The 19,894-nt window shown below is 41.9% G+C and overlaps 2 protein-coding genes across 3 annotated transcripts; one reads left to right on the top strand and one right to left on the bottom strand.

Annotated features, from left to right (window-relative positions):
* Nucleotides 1–51: 51 nt before the first annotated feature.
* On the bottom strand, nt 52–3,239 carry LOC125017461. Of its 2 annotated transcripts, XM_047600694.1 has the most exons (4): nt 2,553–3,239; nt 1,634–1,791; nt 803–1,555; nt 52–663 (listed from the first exon to the last, which is right to left on the bottom strand). In XM_047600694.1, the coding sequence occupies exons 1-3, from the start codon at nt 2,728–2,730 to the stop codon at nt 806–808; spliced, it is 1,086 nt and encodes a 361-aa protein (XP_047456650.1). In that variant the 5' UTR covers nt 2,731–3,239; the 3' UTR covers nt 52–663; nt 803–805. The 2 variants fall into 2 exon arrangements, with proteins under 2 accessions (XP_047456650.1, XP_047456649.1); XM_047600693.1 differs by having other exon boundaries at nt 52–1,555.
* A 171-nt stretch (nt 3,240–3,410) lies between these two features.
* Nucleotides 3,411–19,317, top strand: actr3 (actin related protein 3). Its single transcript, XM_047600691.1, has 12 exons — nt 3,411–3,604; nt 7,852–7,907; nt 8,182–8,306; nt 10,350–10,460; nt 11,082–11,177; nt 11,397–11,504; nt 12,262–12,405; nt 13,473–13,646; nt 14,290–14,382; nt 14,983–15,108; nt 15,836–15,919; nt 18,216–19,317. Exons 1-12 carry the CDS (start codon nt 3,561–3,563, stop codon nt 18,309–18,311), a joined length of 1,257 nt encoding a protein of 418 aa, XP_047456647.1. The 5' UTR covers nt 3,411–3,560; the 3' UTR covers nt 18,312–19,317.
* The last annotated feature ends 577 nt before the right edge of the window (nt 19,318–19,894 follow it).

Below are 19,894 nucleotides of genomic sequence, written 5' to 3'. Positions count from 1 at the left end.
TTTCATAGCTAATCAGCCTGAACAGATTACACAGATGACGAGGAGTAAATACAGGTATTTCCTCTTTAATGAGAGCACAATATAAACAAAACATTTACTTGAGGCGACACATCACCCAGTGTCTTGTTCTTTTAGCACAGGATTTGGTCACACTTGGAAGGCTGCCCAGTTTCTAAATCAACGTCCTCCAGCACTTTCCATACTTTGGATAAAGACCACAGACAGTATAAATATGAATAGCAGAACTGCTCCTCTAAAGTGTAGCCAACGCAAGTAGAGCTCCCCTTGTGGCTGACTGCAGTGGTGGTTTGGTGGTTAATATAATGTTAATGAATGTTCAAGTTATTTGATGCTATAGAAACAAGATGTGACATTATGGGGACCACCAATTGCCATGGCAACCGCTCTGGTGGTCCCGATCCAGAGTTGTAAAAACTATTTTTTGAAATAAATTTAGTATATAAGCCAACATTTCCTTGCAATTGGTGGAGGGAGACATAGTATTAATCAAACAAAAACACGAATGATCTGGAGGAAGTGTGTTCGGGTCATCGATATCTTGGCTCTGCACAGTTCCACTCTCGGACCGTACTGATCAGACTCTGGCTCCAAGCTCACAAGATGGTGGCACCCGTATCCCCAGGGAAATAACGTGAGTTCGGCCTGTGCAAGGAAGTGGGGAGAGAGACTGAGAAAAGAAATGGATCTAACTTAGGTGTCTTTAAGTCCCTTAATAACAGTTTTGTCTTGAGACAATCAGGGATGTTATTGACGCTATATTAATAAAATTGCACTGACTAACATTTTACGCAAGTGGTAGTGGCTCCTCCTCTAGCTTAACTGTGTGCGGCTCTGTCTCTCTCTTGATTTCAAAAGTCTGAACAGTAAAATGAGAGCCGTTTCCACTCATCCGCTCCACCACCTGACCATGTTGGCTGGCTTGAGATGACTGACTCCTGGACACTCTCCTTATGTGCTTCACATCCTCCCATCTCTGCACCCTCCTTCCAGCCTCACACCCTGTGTTCATTCTCCTCACAAACCTCTGCCTCAAAGAGACATCGGTCTGTGAATGTGGCCGTCGAGGGCTGGAGCGGCTCTGTGCGCTGTCCTCAACGACAGGTGTAGGTGGTGCTCGAATGCATCGGCCCTGCACGTCCTCCTCCACTGCTTTGAACACCAGGTCGGTGATGTCTCGCCGTAGTCTCATGAGCACCATGGGGTCTTGAATCTGCCGCATATCAGCCAACATGACCTCTGTGAACTGGTTCAGTGTGTCGTGTTTGGACGTGCTGGGTGCAGCTGCGTGTTGATGAGGACGGCCTTCTTCATCGTGACAGCGTGGACAGCTCAGAGACATGACCTCTGTGCACTGAGTACGTGGGTTTGGACAGTGCAGCTGGGCAGAGGCGACAGACCGGGATTCATCATCCAGATCTTCCCCAGTCACGTCAGCATCCAGCGTGCTCCAGAACAAACTCCCCATCTCCTGATCGGTGCTCCCTTCCGTCTCCAATTCGTCATCGTCCTCCCCCTGATCAACAAACGTTTCGTCCTGTGAAGAAAAAAAAAATGAAATAGTCGAGACACACGGACAGCATCAACACTGTGTTCGGCATGGATTTCAACTTACCAGACAAAAATCACCCCGTCTGCGAACGATGTAAGGCCTCAAGAAGTCAAGCTTCTCCCTCAGCTTTTTCTGCTGGACAGTGCTGACCTTTTCAGGATGCCACAACACCCTGCCATACTGAGTGCGCAGAGATCTCGACCTTCTCTCGACATCTGACACTGTATGACAAAGATGAAGCATAGGCTGTCTGTAACTTAGCAACAGTGAAAAAAAAGGGATTGGAAAAAACTTATTCTGTACACTCTAACTTTAACATACTGACTTTAACATAAACTGAGTGCGTGCTCCTCACTCGCCCTGAATGGCACAAAAAACTTTTTTTTTAACCTTCCTGTTATGTTTGGGGTCAATTTGACCTCATTTAATTCGACGTATCTAAATATATGATTAACATTTATTTTATTTTATTTTTTTTGCTTCATATTTAATGATTTTTCCTAATTTAATAGGGTTAATAGGGTTATGACACTGGTTACACAACATATATATCATTATTCTTCTTCATATTACTTGTGATCATAGTTTTTCATACCAAATGTTACAGATAACAAGAATATGTACTTAGAAATTATATAAAGCCATTTAAACATATCTCTTTCCAATTTCAGGTCAATCTGTGAGATTTTATGGATTTTATGCCTTAAAATTTTATGGATTTTAAGGCATTTTGGACGTGGGGTGGGGTTTGTTTTGTTTAAAGAGCTACTTAGGTAGGGAACCAACAACCATAAAGTTCCTGACAAAAAACTAATTACAACCATCTTCTAGAGATTTAAATTGCTGGGGTCAAATTGACCCCAAAGACAAAACGTGTTAGTAAATCGGAAAGTAATAGTTTGGGGTCAGGCACCATAACCTGAATGCAGCATCCACCATGAGCTGCTTCTGCATTGCATTACCCTTCACCCAGCAGGCTTACCAGGCTTTCCGATGGACAACGCGAACTCTGCCCACAGTTTTGCTTTCAAATCCTTGTCGTAGTAAGAATCGACCGAGGAGTTAAAGAGGCATTCGTGTCTGCGCCAGAAATCTATCAGCATGGTGTCCATTGTAGGGCCCCAGTGTGGTCCCCGAATCTGACCGCGAAAATGAGTCATGGTCTCCCGTTATCTCTCATCACGCAGTCGGTCGCACGGATCCAGAGAACACCTCTTCTTCTTAAGTGTAGCCCTGCACGTCTTGTTCATTTGTTCAAATTCATGCTGAATGGCGTCAAAATGAACATACTGCCACCAACTGATTTGCAGCGGCACTCCATATAAAAAAATATTACCACGGTGAAATGTTATTAATATGAGTTTTAATATCAAATATGTTAAACGCTTTTATGAATTATTATTATTATGGCGATAATAAAGAAAAATGATGATTCAACTGATCATGTGCCCAAGGGTAAAAGGCTGGAGGCTGTCCCAGCTGTCATCGGGAATATTGTTATCATAATTATCATTATGATTTTTGTTCGTACTAGTATTCTTATTTATGGTTATTAATTAATGTTAATTTATTATTTTATTATCATTATTATTAGAAGTAGTACTAGTAGTCTTAGTTGTAGTAATTATTTAAAAGTATGTATTATTGTTATTATTAATAATAATAATATCCATATTTCCTATGTTAGAAAAAGAGGCAGTGCACCGAAAAATACAAATGACACTGTAAAAGGAGGTAAACTAAACGCCTCCGGTGCTACAGCGCCGGCCTCTCTCGTTGATTGACAGCCGCGCAGCCCTGCCTGCGTCCCCTCCGCCATCTTGCCTCTCCCTGCCTGCCTGTCTGCCAGGAGCCGAGTGCGGAAGTGGAAACAGCACTGTGCGGGCTCAGGGTTCCGCCTGCGGACGAGAAGATCCTCCAGCCGACACGCAGCCTGCTAACCATCGCGCTTCCTGACCCTCTGTAACGCAACAGGAGACCCGGGGGAGAGATGGCTGGACGGCTACCGGCGTGCGTCGTCGACTGCGGCACGGGGTAAGCTCTCTAAAAGCCGACCGCCGTGCAGACCGGAGGGTGGGGAGGGAGGCTCGGGTGTCACCGAGAGGCTGAGTTCGGCTAGAGGACTGTCAGTGTCAGCAGCAGCAGCAGCAGCAACAGCAGCAGTAGCTGTCTCTGTGTGTGTTTTCGCCTCTGTGTATATATAAATATATAAATATGCAGACAGCTAGGCAGCGAGCTAATACGCTAACAAGCGTCTAACTGTGACATATCTCCCGGCTGCATTCCGAGATAAATCCAGTCAGGTCATTTGTGCTGTTCCGAGACGCCGCTTATTTTGTCGTCCCCTACAGCTGTCCGCCGGAGAGCACCGTCCTTAGCGGGGTTCCGTCTTTACATTTTGTGTTTTCTTGCCGCTGAATGGATTTCACTGCAAGAACTCAGCTCGCTGTTGCAAGAACGAGCACCGACTGAGGAGGGTTTGCCTCACAGCTGGCTTCATTCATTCAGGCGCTGGCAGGGCGTTATTTGAACTACACACACCTTTAATCATATTATGATTAAAGTTGCTTCTGTGAAAACAATAGTCGTGATTTGGCCAGTGCTAAATCTAATTCCTAAATCTTTTTTTTTTCTTCTCTCGGTAATGTGGGTTTGAGCAGGCGCAGTGCTACTTCCTATACAGCCTACACTTCCTCATTCACGCTTTTTAGTCCATATATGGTCGTTTCTCGGCATCCCAGCATGTTTTTTTCATTAACTTCTCTAATTTCTCCTCTTTACTGGGCTGCCGGTTCTTTTCATTGCTGCTTAAATTCTGTAGTATTTTAGGGGTAAGAGAATTGGCCTTGGCATCAAATGTTGTTTTTGAAGTACATGTAAAACAACGCAGGGCTATAATCTCTTAGCTCCTCCTGCAGTCTTGATGTGTTGAGTTGATGGGTGTGCTGAACTTACCTCTTTTCCTGCTTTACTATGAGTTGAGAGTTTCACTTCCTAATTTCTAAATGAAGATTTCTCGCTTTTATTGTGTGCTCATTGTTATTCGCTCCTATGTGATTCCATTGTCTGTGTTTTCTTCTATAAGTCACGTTCACATTGAGGAGGATAGACCTCTGTGAGCCAGCACAGATGTAGGTTTTTTTTTTTTTTTTTCCAAACGACAGGAGCAGAGCGGCCCGATTGGTATGCTCAGTTAACTTTGGGGGCTGAAAGCGGTTTGCATTGCTTGCATGTGGAGGCTTGAACTCGTCACTCCTCACATTGCTACCCCCACACCCCCTTTTAGGCAGTTAACCAGTCTGCTGCCTCTGATCTGCACTTGGACGGTGAAAGGAGCTGCAGCGGAGAACTGGGTTTGCCTGTGCTAACTGCTTCCCATTGGGCAGATGGCTTTTATATTTCTGGCCAATTCGTAACACATATGTTCCAGTGTCGGTGACTGGTGATTACTCGGAGTAATGTTTGGTCACAGGGGCGCAGTTTAGTCGAGATTTGGTTCTCAGTCCGTTGGAAACTTCGCAGCTGAGCTGCAGAGTGCCAGCTATTGGCCGAGGTTGCGGAGTACAGAGGGAGTTCAGCAGCTGCCTTTTGAGTCATGCTTATGATGGCCAAACGGTGACAACTTCACTTCCTTTTACACGTCAACCTTTGAGTGGCTGTTATTATTAGCTAGGCTGAGTACAACTGCATCCGGATTTAGGTATAGTTTTGGTCACGCCGTGCAAAACTAGCACAGCGTTGCCAAATTACGGCCTCTGTGGCAGGAAAACAAAATCTAAGGTGTTTCACCTTTGTGCAGTCAAAGGTTTGGGTGGGGTCATTTGTAATCTGTCTTAAGGAAACCACTGACATTTCATAACACATAACCGTTATCATCAATAGATCTTAGTCAGACTCAAGTACACACGTCTGTCAGGTGACAACCTTTCTGTAAGTTCCCAGCCATAAGGCTCCTTTCAGCTGAAAACGGCCTTCATTTGCCAGACACAGTCTCCAGGAGTTCGTCCTCTCGTGCTCAGCTCCAGCTGTCCTTTGCGATGATGTCCATCATCAGACGTGTGGTGCATTTTAGGCGTGTCGAGGCAGGTTGAGATCGACAAGCCGGGACTGTTCTGTGGTATGAAGGTGTTCAGAGTACTGCTGCTATCAGCCCGTGTTGTTGTTACTGCCTTGAGACAACTGCAGTAATCTCGCCAGTTCACGATATCCACTCTAAAGATTTAGCTTAAAATCTGGCAATTAGTTTGCTGAAATTCATAATGGTATTAATAATATTAATGTACAACATGTTCCTCTAAAGGGCTGTACTTGATTACAGATACGCAGTCCAGTATTTTATTCTAAAACCATTATTATTTGGTAATTCCTATCAATGAAGAGGCACAGTTTATCTAAAACTACATCTACTATTTTTTTTAAACCTTTTTCGTCTTGAGCTGTGATGAGTGCCTTCCCAATATTTATTTATTTGTTTGCTTTGGTTGCTTTAACAGGGACAGTGCACAGCTCTCAGCCGTAGTTAGCTAATAGGTCATTTTCATCTGTAGTCACTGATCAGGAACAGAAAACACACAGTGGTAAGACAGAAATCTAACACTATGGTATAAAACAAAACTAAAAGGAGTCATGCTCATTTTATTTTTACATGTGGTTTTCACCATTTGAGGAAGCATTTCTTCAGAAGAATGGCCTCCGTTAAATGCATCACTTTTGTCATTTGTATTTCCGGGCAGTTCGCCTTTTTTCACTGAAATAATAAGCTGATGCCTTCATTTGAGTGCTACCTGCAACCTGTTCTGTATTCTGAGATGACAGTTAGTCAGTAATGGGATGTCTAGTAAGAGCATTTCCACTGTCTTTTATTAGAACTGGCAAAGTACACAGTCTACTGAATCTTCCCAGGGCGTTGTTTCTCCAGCATGTACCGTTTAGAGAATCAGCATCAGCAGCTCTGTTTGGGCTTTGGTGTGCATGGCAAGTTTGCCAGATTAGATTAAAGTGTTGAAAGACCACAGTCTTTCTTTTCAGAGCATTGAAAGAAACAAACTGCTCAGCAGAAGCTCAAAAAAAGCACCCGTCAACCAGTGTCTTTTAATGTCAGGGGAGGGAGATTTTTTATATGTGTGTGTGTGTATAACTAGATATAAATGAGACTGTGTATCAGATCTATCCATCTGAGAAGCAGCCATTCCTTTGTATCCTATAACTACACATAAACTTGGACATGTGCACCACACATGGGCTTTAAGAGGAATGTATTTTCTCTGTCTGTGGTTTAATACCAGATTTGTTGATTATTTGTTGTGTTTTATTGCCTTACGATCAATCTTCCTGTCTGTATTTCTTCTGCACAAATGTTTGGTGCTGCTTATGCACCATTTCCTGTGCATCAGAAGGTGATATCCAGGAAAAGAAAACATTAATTGGGCAGGAAATTCAAAAGCTGTAAAAACTTAAAAAATCTCAACAGTTGTAGGTTGTTACTGAAGACATAACAGTTCAGACTTGGGGTAATTGCCTGAGTTAGTTGCATTAATACGACTGATAATATCTTTTCTGGTATTTCTTTTTGTAAAGTTGAATTCAAAGGAGCCTCTGTTATGACCAGGATGTGGTCCATTATGCCCACAGTGTTTTGGCATTCGTCAGCAGTGTCCTCTATCAGTCCCTTGGGCCCAGTGTGCAGGAAGCATGAGAGTCTTGCCTGGGCCTACTCCAATCAGGACTATGGGTACATCTGGTTAGCATGTGCCCCACAAAACACCATTAAGGAGCGAAGGCTGGAAACTCAAGTCTTTGATGTTTACGCTGAAGGTGTGCTCACAGTGCCTAGACTAAATGTTATTTGAACATGGAAATGTCCTAGAGACGTCTTGAATATCTATTGCCTTGCTTGCTTAGCGTGCTTTTTGAAATATGGAAAAGTGGATGATACAGCATTTCAATCCTTGGTTGATATTGCAGCTGCTTTATGTTAAAGATGTTCAGTTTACACAAAAGTGATCTTCCTCATTGATAAATATGAATAGTCTAGTGTACCAATGCATCGTCAATGGCTCTTTTAATAGCCTCCCATTAGCACACCCAGAGTTGCTGCTGCTTTTGGCACCCTACCAGTTCGCCAAGGGACAGTGATGGCATTGATCAAAACGGGAGGTTACAGCAGCCAAAAATAATCTTGACTGAAGTAAACTTTCTCGCCTACAAATGTAATGCCAGCAGTGTAGCTGGAGTTTGGTGTTTCTTCTGGTCAATGAAGGGTGATTTTGTTTCTCTTGCAGCTACACCAAACTGGGGTATGCAGGAAACACAGAGCCACAGTTCATCGTACCATCATGTGAGTATTTGAATTCCCATCCTAGTGACCAATAATAACTATAATGCAACCTTGACACAAGGAACATGTTTTCCTGTTTTGACACATTTATTTATCCGCCCTAATTATTTAAATTCCAATTCTATCTTGAGTTCCAACAAGATGTTTGACTTCTCCCCCTCATCAGTCGTATATCTTGACTAGTCTGACTTATTTTCCCAGAAAATGTACATGACTTTGTAAGAAAGTCTATTCCCTTTGTTGCTGTCTACTAAATTCGCTCTTTCCTTGTCAGGTATTGCCATCAAAGAGTCAGCCAAGGTCGGAGACCAGGCCCAGCGGAGGATGATGAAGGGGGTGGATGACTTGGATTTCTACATTGGAGACGAAGCGGTAGACAAACCCTCGTATTCCACTAAGGTAAATGAACCTGGCAGCTTAGCTCACCCACGGAAGTGATTGTTCCGTGACTTTGCTGACATGGTCTGATATGACTGGATGTTGCTATTCAGGGATACCTGGGACTCCAGGCATTTTAATAAGAAGTCTTAAAATATAAGAAAGTTAGTTGTTATAACTAACTTATATTCTTGGCACAAGCACCAACGATTTCACAACAGCAGGAAAAGCATAAGTTGAGTTTAGTAAGTAGGGCTGGGCAGCGCTACTGATGTCTCATTCACAAGGTCCAGTGCAGTTTGAGATATTTCAGTTTCGAAACAATTGTACTTAAAACCAAAACTGTTTTGAGAGAAGTGTGATATTTACACAATATTTTACCTCTAGTTGGCTCATCTTGATCCGAGTATTTCATGAACCTGATCTTTCAAAACAAGATCAATTTGAAAACAAAGTTTATAGTTAGACGCTAATCTATGCTAATTATATGGCTTGAAACCATGGACCGTATAAACATGGAATAGTTCCTCAAAAGCCAAAGCAAGTAAAGCTCCCCCTGGTGACTGGCTGCAGTATAGGCAAAATAGCATCAGTTTGGTTAATGCAAGGAAGTGGGGACATTCGCCACGTTTATATATGGTTTTTGCTTGAAATGGTTTAATTATGTCCTTGTGAGTCAGTTAGCGGGATGGCTATGGATCAGTAGGTAGAGTGGGTTGTCCATGAACATGCCAAAGCATCCTTTAGCAAGACACTTAAACCTAAGTTATGTGAGCAAATTGGTAGATGTGTCACCAGTAGTTAGACATGCAGCACATAAATACAAAACCATTTACCATTTAGCCAGCACAATATCAGAACTTTGTCTCAGTTCTTTGCCAAACAACTGATGTGAGCATAGCAGTAAAGCACTGTTTTACTTAAGCATCCTCTAATTATGCACAAACCACAGTTATGTCCCCAGACACAACAGTTAGTCTGTGGGTCATGTCATAAAAATTCTAATAACGATTAATAGATTAATGGATGGACTGTGGGTGGGAGAAATGATAGCCGGAATCAGTGTAAAGGGATTTGAGGTACCGGCCTGTGTTCAGACTACTGTGCAAATACTCATATGTTTTTCATTGAACCTTAACATTTTACCAATAGACAAGTATGTCTGGTTTAATAAATGTGAAGAATAAAATGCACAAAACTGGCATCTAGGACTTTTAACAGATGTTATGGGGAGCAAGCTTTTGGTACATAAAAAGAACATCTGTCTTGTTGTTGCCTTTTTCAATTTGTAAAATACCTGGCACCAATACCTTACAGTGACTCAAAAGTTTACAAGCCATGAAGATCCTGCTGTGAAGGTTAAAAGCTTTGAAGTTTGGAGAGCTCTCATGAGTGACCAAATAAAATATACCACTTTAATAAAGAGTAGCTGATTTCCCAGTGTACTGTTGATGACCTCAGAGTATGTTGCTTTATCTCACAACCCCCAGGTAACCAAGAATATCTGATACATTTCAAGTTAAACATTGAGTTGATACCCACACTATTTAAATACAGACATATTTTACCAGTGAATCTGTTGTATTGCACTGGGGCACAGCGAAGGGCCCAGGAACACATTCCATGGTGAGATAAATCTCGTAGAACCAGAGTTTCAAAGTCTCAAACAAGTCCTCAATAGTCCCGATGAAGCATTATTTAGTTCACTCAGGGACATGGTTCCAAGATCAATACTTCCTTGTCCAAGTGTTGTGGATGATGACTATCTGGTATTCCTGCTTGCTCTGCCAGAGCTAAAGCATGATGTCATTGGACAGCCAGAGTACTTTGCATTTTCCGCATTGTTGGACTTGTTGCTACCATTATAAGAACACTGTGACCTACACCAAAACCTTTGAAACTAGAAAAAGTAGCCTGCTGCTGAGCTCACATACTGTGCTGTATTTACCAATTTCCTTCATTTCTCATCGTTGACTCTGTATTTTTATTTCTGTACATGTTTTTCTCCAATTGCTGTGGAATTTGCATGCACCATTCTAATTAGTGGGACCTTTGTGCCAACAGTGGCCAATTCGTCATGGAATTGTGGAGGACTGGGACCTAATGGAGCGCTTCATGGAGCAAATCATCTTTAAGTATCTGAGGGCTGAGCCTGAGGACCACTACTTCCTCCTGGTAAGAGACTTAAAAATATAGCCACATTAAACACTTCCTAGCAGCCTATATACTGATCAGCCACAACATTAAAACCACTGACAGGAGAAGTAAATAACATTGACCATCTTGTGACCATTCAATGTTCTGCTGGGGAACTTTGGTTTTCAATCGTATGGATGTTACTTAGACATGTAGCACCCACCTAGACTAGCAGCTGGAAATACTAAGTATAAATACGCAACAACCAAGCAGACCAATCACGTGTTTTGCACTGTGCATCAGTTACGGCGTTAGGCTCTGCATAGGGGTCTGCGTTGTAGAAACTGATCAAGTATCTGTGGGATGATCCACAGAGGCCCCTCATCTAAAACCATAGGACACGAAGGCACACACTAACAACATTGTGTTTCCACACACCACAGGACACCCTCAGAAAACCCATGTCCATTCTCTGAACTGTTTTGGAGGCATTAGGAAGGTCATAATGTTATGCTTGATTGGTGCCAACAACCATATTAAATGTCTGAACAGCCAGGATACTGTTTGACATATGAGAGAGTTCCTCTCATGATGTACCACTTTGATTTCCTGCTTTCTACCACTAACTGAACTAACTGAACTCTCGTTTTGTATTTGCAGACGGAGCCTCCACTGAACACACCAGAAAACCGAGAGTACACTGCTGAGATCATGTTTGAGTCCTTCAACGTGCCGGGGCTGTACATTGCTGTGCAGGTCAGGCTTATATTGTTGGATCTGTAATTTGTGTGTGAAAGATATTGTTAGATTAGGAATTACACTCAAAAGTCAGTTTTAAATGAATAATCTTATCAGATGTCAGGCACACGAACTGCATTATAATGTGACCAGTTATTGCAGCAGGGTAGGAATACTGTGCAGGTTGGACTTGATCAATATGCATGACATTTCCCTGTGTGTATGTGTGTGTGGCAGGCTGTTCTTGCTCTAGCAGCTTCCTGGACGTCCAGACAGGTGGGAGAGAGGACGCTGACAGGGACTGTCATCGACAGTGGAGACGGTGTCACCCACGTCATCCCTGTGGTGAGTTCATAGAGCTTCTTCAATTGCTCACTCTCTCATGGACGTGAACACACTTCCTGCTTCTAGATTGGGCAACATCTATGATAGATGCGTCTGTGATCATCCAGTAGTTGTGCATGGGACCAGGAAGAACTGTGTAAACATCCGGTCCTTATGTGATCCTGCTGTGATTATTTTTTATGAGAAACACTTATTTATTTATCATTTATTTTTATTAATTGACTGCTGTGTTCATTATGGTGATTTGTAAACTGTTAATAAACACAGATGGCTCACATTAAATTATCATTAGGAGTAGCAGTGTGTAAAACAGAGTGTAAAAGAATGTTTCTGAGTTAGACTGAGGTTTTTATTCACTCTGCACAAGAAGGAAGGACTTTCCCTCCATTGAGAATAACAAAACAATTTAAAACTCCACCTGTATTCTTGCTGAGTAACGGGACCGTGTTAATGTTTAAAAGTAGGCCAGAGCGTTTTAGATGTTGGAAAGAATTACTCAGTCTTTAGGAAATGTGCTTGCAGAATATATTTAGCCTGGGTGACTGAATCAGCATGTAGCTGGTGCTGAACATGCACAGAAAGGAAGTCAAACACAGCACTGCACTGTCGTAGTATGAGAGTCTCGCAAAACCCAGGTCTAATTACAAAAAACAAAACAATCTATATAAATTATGAACTATCTGTTTCTCTGTCATATTGCACATTATATAATATCCTTTCTGTTCTCTCTCTCCGTTTGTCTTCCTCCTTCTCTCAGGCTGAAGGTTATGTAATTGGCAGCTGTATAAAGCACATTCCCATCGCAGGACGAGACATTACCTACTTTACCCAGCAGCTCCTCAGGGAGAGGGAGGTGGGCATCCCACCAGAGCAGTCGCTGGAGACGGCCAAGGCAGTGAAGGTAGGTCATCAGCCACTTCTACTACAGCCCCTTCTCTGTGTGTCGGTAGCTGACGGCTGTTGTTCTTCGTCACCCTGTAGATAAGATAAGAACATTTATACTTCTACAGTCTGACATTATATGAAGAGAACTATTGTTCTAACTAATCCAGTTTAATTTTCCATGGTTGCAGAATTGACTTGACTGTTTTTGTTCCTAATGGCAGCAGATGGCGCTATTGGTCCATTGGTTACCTGCAGCTGAACGTCCTTCACACACTCCCTGCTTTTCTTTTGCTTTCTTTAGTTGAGTTGACCTCCGTTTGGGGAACAGTTTTCATCATTGGAAACTATGAAAAGATTGTTCTGTGCAGGATATGACAGTAGTACAGACTTAAAGAAAATTAAATGTAGAAGTTTGCACTTTAGTTTTTGTATTCGTGATTTGTTTTGTAACCCAGCTTTCAAAAAGATATGCCTAGGTTTTGCCGTCCCTCATTATTACTCCCTCTGTCAGTCACCGCATTTCATTGATCCATCTCAGTTCTCTACAGTTCCTCCATGTTTATTACTTTGGTCTTGATGTCAAGGACCATTCTTCATTACTTCTCAGACAGAGAAACAGAAATACTCAGCATTACCGTGGAGGGTAAAGCGTGTTGCGTATTGTCAATCGTGTCTGGAAATCTTAATTCCCCTACTGTCTGGATGGCAGCACGGAGCATGTTCCCTGCACATCAAAATAATGGCATCTCGTCTGAATACAGCATGCTGTTGTATGCTGCTCATTTGAATGCTCCCCAGGGCCAGAGATATTCATATTCACTCTTACCGGAGCCAGATCAATTACTATTCACTCTTGTGTGTTTGTTTTAAATTGAATTTGTTGTTTGTAACTAAAGATGAGTGAGGTAAACAGAGACCGTGCCCATTGCGCTCATGGTTCTTATATTACTTCACAGCATCAAATGCTTTGACTGAAATAGAACATGTGAAATGATTGAGTTAGGAAGCGTAGTCTTCGTGCATTTTTTAATTTCCAAGAATCAGAAAGAGTCACTTATGCTTCACTGGTGCTTCCCCCACTAGGAGCGCTTCAGCTACGTGTGCCCAGATCTAGTCAAAGAGTTCAACAAGTACGACACAGATGGCTCCAAGTGGATCAAGCAGTACACCGGGATCAACGCCATCAGCAAGAAGGAGTTCACCATTGACGTGGGCTACGAGCGCTTCCTGGGGCCCGAGATCTTCTTCCACCCAGAGGTTTGTCTCAGTTAACCCTTTATGTGGCGAAGAACCATATTTGGTGACTTCAGCACACATTTGAAATAGCGTCCCTGTGCCTCTCAGTGAGGTTCAGAAGCTTGTGAATTTCATTCAGCCAGTTAGAGAAGATCAAGAGAACATTCTCAGGTCAAATATGGTCTACAAGGTCCACCTTTGCATGAACACTGAGCATAACTGTTTTATTGGGTTCCATGAAGAAGTGTCCTAATGTTGTCTGATATGATAATGTAAATGTTGTTTGTCTAAATTCATGTTTACATTTGTTTACGACTTAAGGGCAGGGAACAATATATGGTAACTTCATTTCACAAAAGTAAAAAAACCTCTAGTGTTGAAATGTAATATTTCAGTGAGTGCCATATAAAGGGTTAAAGCAGGGAACGGAATTTTATTCTTATGGATTATGGAAAGCAACCTAACCTGACTGAGCTTGATGTGAGTCGCATCTCAAGGCTGCCCACAAAATCCCACGCTAATGCAGACTGCCTTAATAATTAGTGATGCACTTTGTGTAGGAACTAACTGCACAGTGCTCTTGTATATGTCGGTACGTGAGAAGCATATTTAGTATCTTTGCAGCAGAGGATGACACGCTGTCTTTGTTTCCTCACCGTCCCAGTTTGCCAACCCCGACTTCACCCAGCCCATCTCTGAGGTGGTGGACGAGGTCATACAGAACTGCCCCATTGATGTCAGACGTCCTCTCTACAAGGTGAGCCCACATGCATTTTTTAGGGGGACTGTTTTTCCCTTTTCATGCTTCCCAGTACATCACGGTGAATGGTTGTTTGGTTGAGAGTAACTAGCCTCCACACTAGACATAACAGGAGTTGTCTGAGGAAAAAGACAGGTTTACACGAGACGGTAAAAATCTTTCTACCATTCATTAAAAGCTGCTTTGAATATACCTGAACATACCATGTAGTCTTTGTATGATTTTGTTGATGATAAAAAACTTTCCTTTTATTTTTTAATGAGTTTCAACCTCTAAACCGATGATCTTGCTGAGAGCCAGAATGTTTTATTTAAGCTTCCATTAAAATGAGCTTGTCAAATGATCTATTGTGTTGTCTTTGTTAATGAACAGCCTTGGGACTTTGTGTACAATGTAGAGGCTTAAACAATTAGAGTTAGTGAGTGAGATTTATATGTTGCTGTTAATGCAGGGTTATTTCTCTTCAGTTCCCATGATCAGTACCGTGGGAGCATAATGGACTGTTTTGCGAGAGCAGCGAGCCAGCAGCTAGTTGTGGGTCACCGACGTCAAATGCTTCTACAGCTTTGTAATCTCCATCTCCTTTTTCTTCCACAGAACGTTGTTCTGTCAGGAGGCTCCACCATGTTCAGGGACTTCGGGCGCCGTCTGCAGAGAGACTTAAAGAGGACGGTTGATGCCCGACTCAAGATGAGTGAGGAGCTGAGCGGAGGCAAGCTCAAGGTGAGAGCAGGCATTAATTTATACTTGGCACTGATCAATAGCACTTGACAATCACTGTGTGAGTACTTGAAGTGAGAGAAAAGCCCTTTCCCTTTGCAAATATTATTGATACAGAAGGGTACTTAGTGTATAGTCATTACGGAGAATTCTAATGAGGCTTAAAATTACACTCGAAATGTTTCAGCCTGAGGTTAGAAGTGTTTAGTTAATCTGTCTGGCCTCCTCCTTAGCTGGCCAGGTCAGGAAGAGAATACATGTGAATCACCTTGATGAGTTCACTTGCAGCTGTAAGTGTGCCTCAGGCCTGAAAAGAGCAGATGGTCAGTGTCGTCAGTCCAGAAACTACTAATCTTTAATCTTTTTCTGCAGTGAGCAGACGAGTATACTAAAATATACTAAAGTCATACAAATTGTTTCCGGAGCCTTTACAAGTACGGCGTTCTATTATGAATGTGCCACAAACATCACATTACTACACCTATGGAAGGAGTGAGAAGTGAAACAGTTTTTTGCCCTGGAGATCGTTTTTGTTTATGTAAATAAATTACAATCCTTTTGTGGAAACTGTCTCTTCGTGAGTGCTTTTATTTTTTAGTGAGTCGGCGACGTCCTCCTCACAAACTGCTCTGATGTTTTTGACCATCATTTTTTTTTAACACAAGAGTAGCCATAACATTGTAGCTGAGTGGAACCGGTCCCTAAGTTTGTCTTTGTCCTCCCTCCTCAGCCCAAACCAATCGATGTCCAGGTCATCACTCACCATATGCAGAGATATGCAGTGTGGTTTGGTGGATCAATGTTAGCATCTACTGTAAGTATTGTAAACCTTCACTTACACTTCTTTATCAATATTCTCTAGTTTATGGGTTCTGGCACTTTTAGATTCCTCTTGTGTGACGTTCAAGGCCATGCCACGCTTTTGTCATTTGTTTAAGACCTGCTGTGTGCAAGTGAATGTGTTTTTTTTGGTCATGGCATTTATTATCCCTTTTCTCCCTCTTGATGAGTTATTTGTGTGAGTGACTGTGAGGTACTTTTACCAGCACATCTGGGAGCACAGGCCTGACTGTTGATTCACAAATGACAAAGTGATGGTAAAATCTACAAGAATAATTTCCTGACTAGAATATATTTAATTTTTGTTTCTCAGCATTCTCAGTCAGTGACAGCTCACTCTTTATTTCTAACTTCCAAATTCTGGTCTGTATGGTAGAGCAGTTCATTATTATCTCCACAATGGTTTGAAATTTTAAATGGCTGAGCAGAGACAACGTGCACCCGGATCTTTCTGCAGACCCAGAGACAAACCATTCTGTAGGGCTGCAGTGGATTACTTGGATCAGCCAAAGGTGTCCATAGCTGTGCTCCTTGTTACAGTTCGCTGCTGTGCAACAATCCTGTCAGTAATTTTTTGGATTTGTTGGACTGAAAATGCACCACAAATTCTCATTTAGCCTTGAAGCGGCTGACCTGGATCAGTGTGTATGTTAGACTGACAGCTGATCATGCAGGATCGTGCAGCACATTGTACTGGTAACAGTGTTTAGTTTGCAGACCCCCTGAGGATAAAGACTTCTGCGGTTTAGACTTCTGTGTTTAGTTGTAATTTGAATGTGAAGCGAGAAGTTGAAACAAAAATTTACCCAACAGACAAAAAAAGACAAAGCGCAGACTTGTGTGTGGGTGGCCTTGTTATAGATAGAGCCAGACAGCAAGTGTGAATGACTCACACCGCCGAAGGCAACGCATATAGGTTATGTGTGTAGCCCATGTATGTAGGATATGTGTATAGGTTACATGCACAGGCTGTATGTGTATAGATGTATATAGGTTTTCTACGTACGTTGCGTACAAGGGTTACATGTGTACCCTACGTACATAGTTACCTACGCAGGTTACGTAGAAGGATTACGTACATAGGTTAGCTACATAGGTTACATACAAGGGTTATGTGCATAGGCTATATAGATGGGTTACGTGCGTAGACTACAGTGTCAAAGTCCCACAGTACTTCAAAAGAGCCTTTAGTTTCAACTCACTGTTAAATAGATTAAACTCTGATCTGCAAACTGTGGCAGAACAGAATTTCCCGTGTACGTATTTACTGTAGTAGCTGTGTGCAACTACTTATGTCCTTGGGGGCAGCTGTGGCTCAGTAGGTATTAACCAAAGGGTTAGGTGTTCACTCCCCAGTACATAGGCCATGTGCCAAAGTGTCCTTAAGCAAGACAGTGAGCCTGGAGTTGCTCCCAGTATTTGCCACTGATTGGTGAGAATGTGTGTGCTAGTGTGAACAATGGCGTAGATGTGGTAATACAAAACCACTGTTGGGTAAGAGTAAGAAACCTTTGAGGTATATGTGTAGGACTTAAGGACTTCTTTTGGTAGAAATGGAATAAAGTTTCTAGTGTATAATCCCTTGTAACTACAAAGTTACCAACTATTGTGTTTGTTAGTAAAGCAATTAGTCTTTCATATGTACAAAGCGAACGAACAAACCAAGAGAGCTTTTTCTGTTTAAGGTCCACATCGTAGTTTCTCCTGCACTGCTTGTAGCTAATTCACACTGGTCCTTTAAGGTTTATCAGACACCACATCACTATTAATATATGAAAAGTGATTTTACAACTACAGAACCATCCTTTTTATGGTGTCATGAAGTTGAATGTTGTAAGTGCTATGAAGTTTTCATTCAAGAATATGCACCTAAGGTTTTTGGTGTGATATTGCAGTGTGTTGCTAGCTGTAATTTCAAATTGTTTTGTGTAAGAAGGACAATCTTCTTGAGGTTATTGATTAAAGGCGAACCAGTTTTCAAAGTGGATAAGAACCCCCAAACATCTGGTTTCCCCTCATAACTCTTCTCAAACCATTCTTCTTTTAGAAAGAAATATATATCATCTACATCGTAAACACGTATGTTTTAGCACACAGAAAAATTAATAAATGGAATAAAATAATATAAATAAACGTATCTAATACTTTGACAGGAATATTTACATTCCTGTCTGACAAATGGTCCTTAGCACGAATATGTCCTATTTTAAACGTTGTCTGTTCCTATGGGCTGTTTTCTAACCTTCATTTGTGTTTGTGTGTTTCCCCAGCCTGAGTTCTACCAGGTTTGCCACACCAAAAAGGACTACGAAGAGATCGGGCCGAGCATCTGTCGCCACAACCCTGTGTTTGGAGTCATGTCTTAACTTCGGGACCTGACCGGAGTCCAACAGCAGCGAGTGGGGATGGGGGTAGGGCAGTGACGTTAGGCTATGCTCTTCAAGTACTCGTTCAGCTATGGATGTGTGGGACAACAAGGCTATTACGGAGACAGAAAATTAAAAAAAATAAATAAATAAGAAAAAAGAAAGAAAAGAAAAGAGACCAGACACAGGCGGGCTGGAAATTTTTATTGTGAATGTTCCTTTTTTTCCCTGTTTCTTCTGTTATTTTTTTCCTGTCTTTTCAAAATGAGGGAAAATGTTTTGTAAGCCAAAACAATTCAAAGAACATCTCTGGACGTGTTGAGGAATATGCCGTGAGTGCTGATTATAAAGGTTGTATTGATGATGAATAAGATGGTGTTGGTGGATGTTGGCCCAGGAGGATGACGGTATCTTTGATAGTAGCTTCCTGACACCAGAACAGATTATTTATAGATATAAAGTGAGTCCAGGCAAGATTTAGAACATATTATTGTCTCCTTTTGTTTTCAGCATTTTCTTTTCCCGCTTCAAATGCACATGTCTGTGTATCACGATAAGAGCTTGTTTATATTTCATACAAAAGTTTTTTATATGTAAAACTTGGGAAATCAGGGGTTAAATAAAATGACATACCAGTATCAACAAGAGACTGTTTTAATCCACGATGCAGCTTTGATAAGCAGTGTTTGTTTTGAGTTCTAGTAGGTGTTCTCCCATCATTCCCCACGTGTCATCGCTGTCTGCCCTTTAATTCTTCTTAAACGAATTCACATCTGCTTTCACTTCAGACCGTGTCGGGTTTCCACCTCTGTGATGGAGTGAAAGGAAAGAGAGGGGACTTACCGAGGCTCTAAAAATCAAACTCAATAAGAATGACTGTCAGACCAGTATTGTTAGACTAGAACTTTTTTTTCTTTTTATTATTAAATACCAAATTATTAAAAGAATGGAATTTGTGTATTTAATGCCTTGCAACATTCCAATAAAGGCTCAAATTTGTTTCTAAGTGCAGTTGTCTTCTTGACTTCCTTTATCTTCTCCTCAGCCTCCTGTCACATTAACACTTTTTATTTGGGTGTTCCACAAACAGTCTATAACAAATGTCACCAGCAGAGGTTCTCAGACAACACTGCACTTGTGGGGTGTATCAGGGATGGACAGGAGCAGGGGTCCAATAATCTGGTGAACAACTTTGTCTCATGGTGCTGAGAGAACCACCTTCAGGTCCATAAGCTCTATGGAAACCAGTGAGATGGTAGAGGACTTCTGGAGGTTCAGGCCCAGCTAGGAGTGTGTAGAGGTGGCTCTAACCTATAAGTATAAGATCACAAACTGGACTGGTCAGCTAACGTAGACTCGGTGTACAAAAAAGGCCAGTGTCTCTATTTCCTCAGGTCCCTAAGGTCGTTTAACATTGGGCCGGAAGTTGCTGGACATGTTCTACCAGACTATCAATCCATTAAAATCAGTTCCCATCATTCTTAACACCGTGGCTGAGAAAGGTGAAAAATTCTGGTAAAATAGTTATATTCTAATCCCTGCAACCTCATTTCCATTTAGAATTGTGAGGAAGGGCTTTAAAG

Source organism: Mugil cephalus, chromosome 12, assembly GCF_022458985.1.
Source record: "Mugil cephalus isolate CIBA_MC_2020 chromosome 12, CIBA_Mcephalus_1.1, whole genome shotgun sequence".
Taxonomy (NCBI): Eukaryota; Metazoa; Chordata; class Actinopteri; order Mugiliformes; family Mugilidae; genus Mugil; species Mugil cephalus.
Note: the sequence above shows the minus strand (reverse complement) of the source record. Positions and strands in the feature narration are given on the sequence as shown.

Coding starts and splice junctions, on each gene's coding strand:
- LOC125017461 (XM_047600693.1), bottom strand. CDS start 2,730: ATGACTCATTTTCGCGGTCAGATTCGGGGACCACACTGGGGCCCTACA. Junction 1,792..2,552: donor GTTGTCCATCGGAAAGCCTG/GTAAGCCTGCTG, acceptor TTTGTCATACAG/TGTCAGATGTCGAGAGAAGG. Junction 1,556..1,633: donor GACGGGGTGATTTTTGTCTG/GTAAGTTGAAAT, acceptor TTTTCTTCACAG/GACGAAACGTTTGTTGATCA.
- actr3 (XM_047600691.1), top strand. CDS start 3,561: ATGGCTGGACGGCTACCGGCGTGCGTCGTCGACTGCGGCACGGG. Junction 3,605..7,851: donor GTCGTCGACTGCGGCACGGG/GTAAGCTCTCTA, acceptor TTTCTCTTGCAG/CTACACCAAACTGGGGTATG. Junction 12,406..13,472: donor AGACGGCCAAGGCAGTGAAG/GTAGGTCATCAG, acceptor TTCCCCCACTAG/GAGCGCTTCAGCTACGTGTG.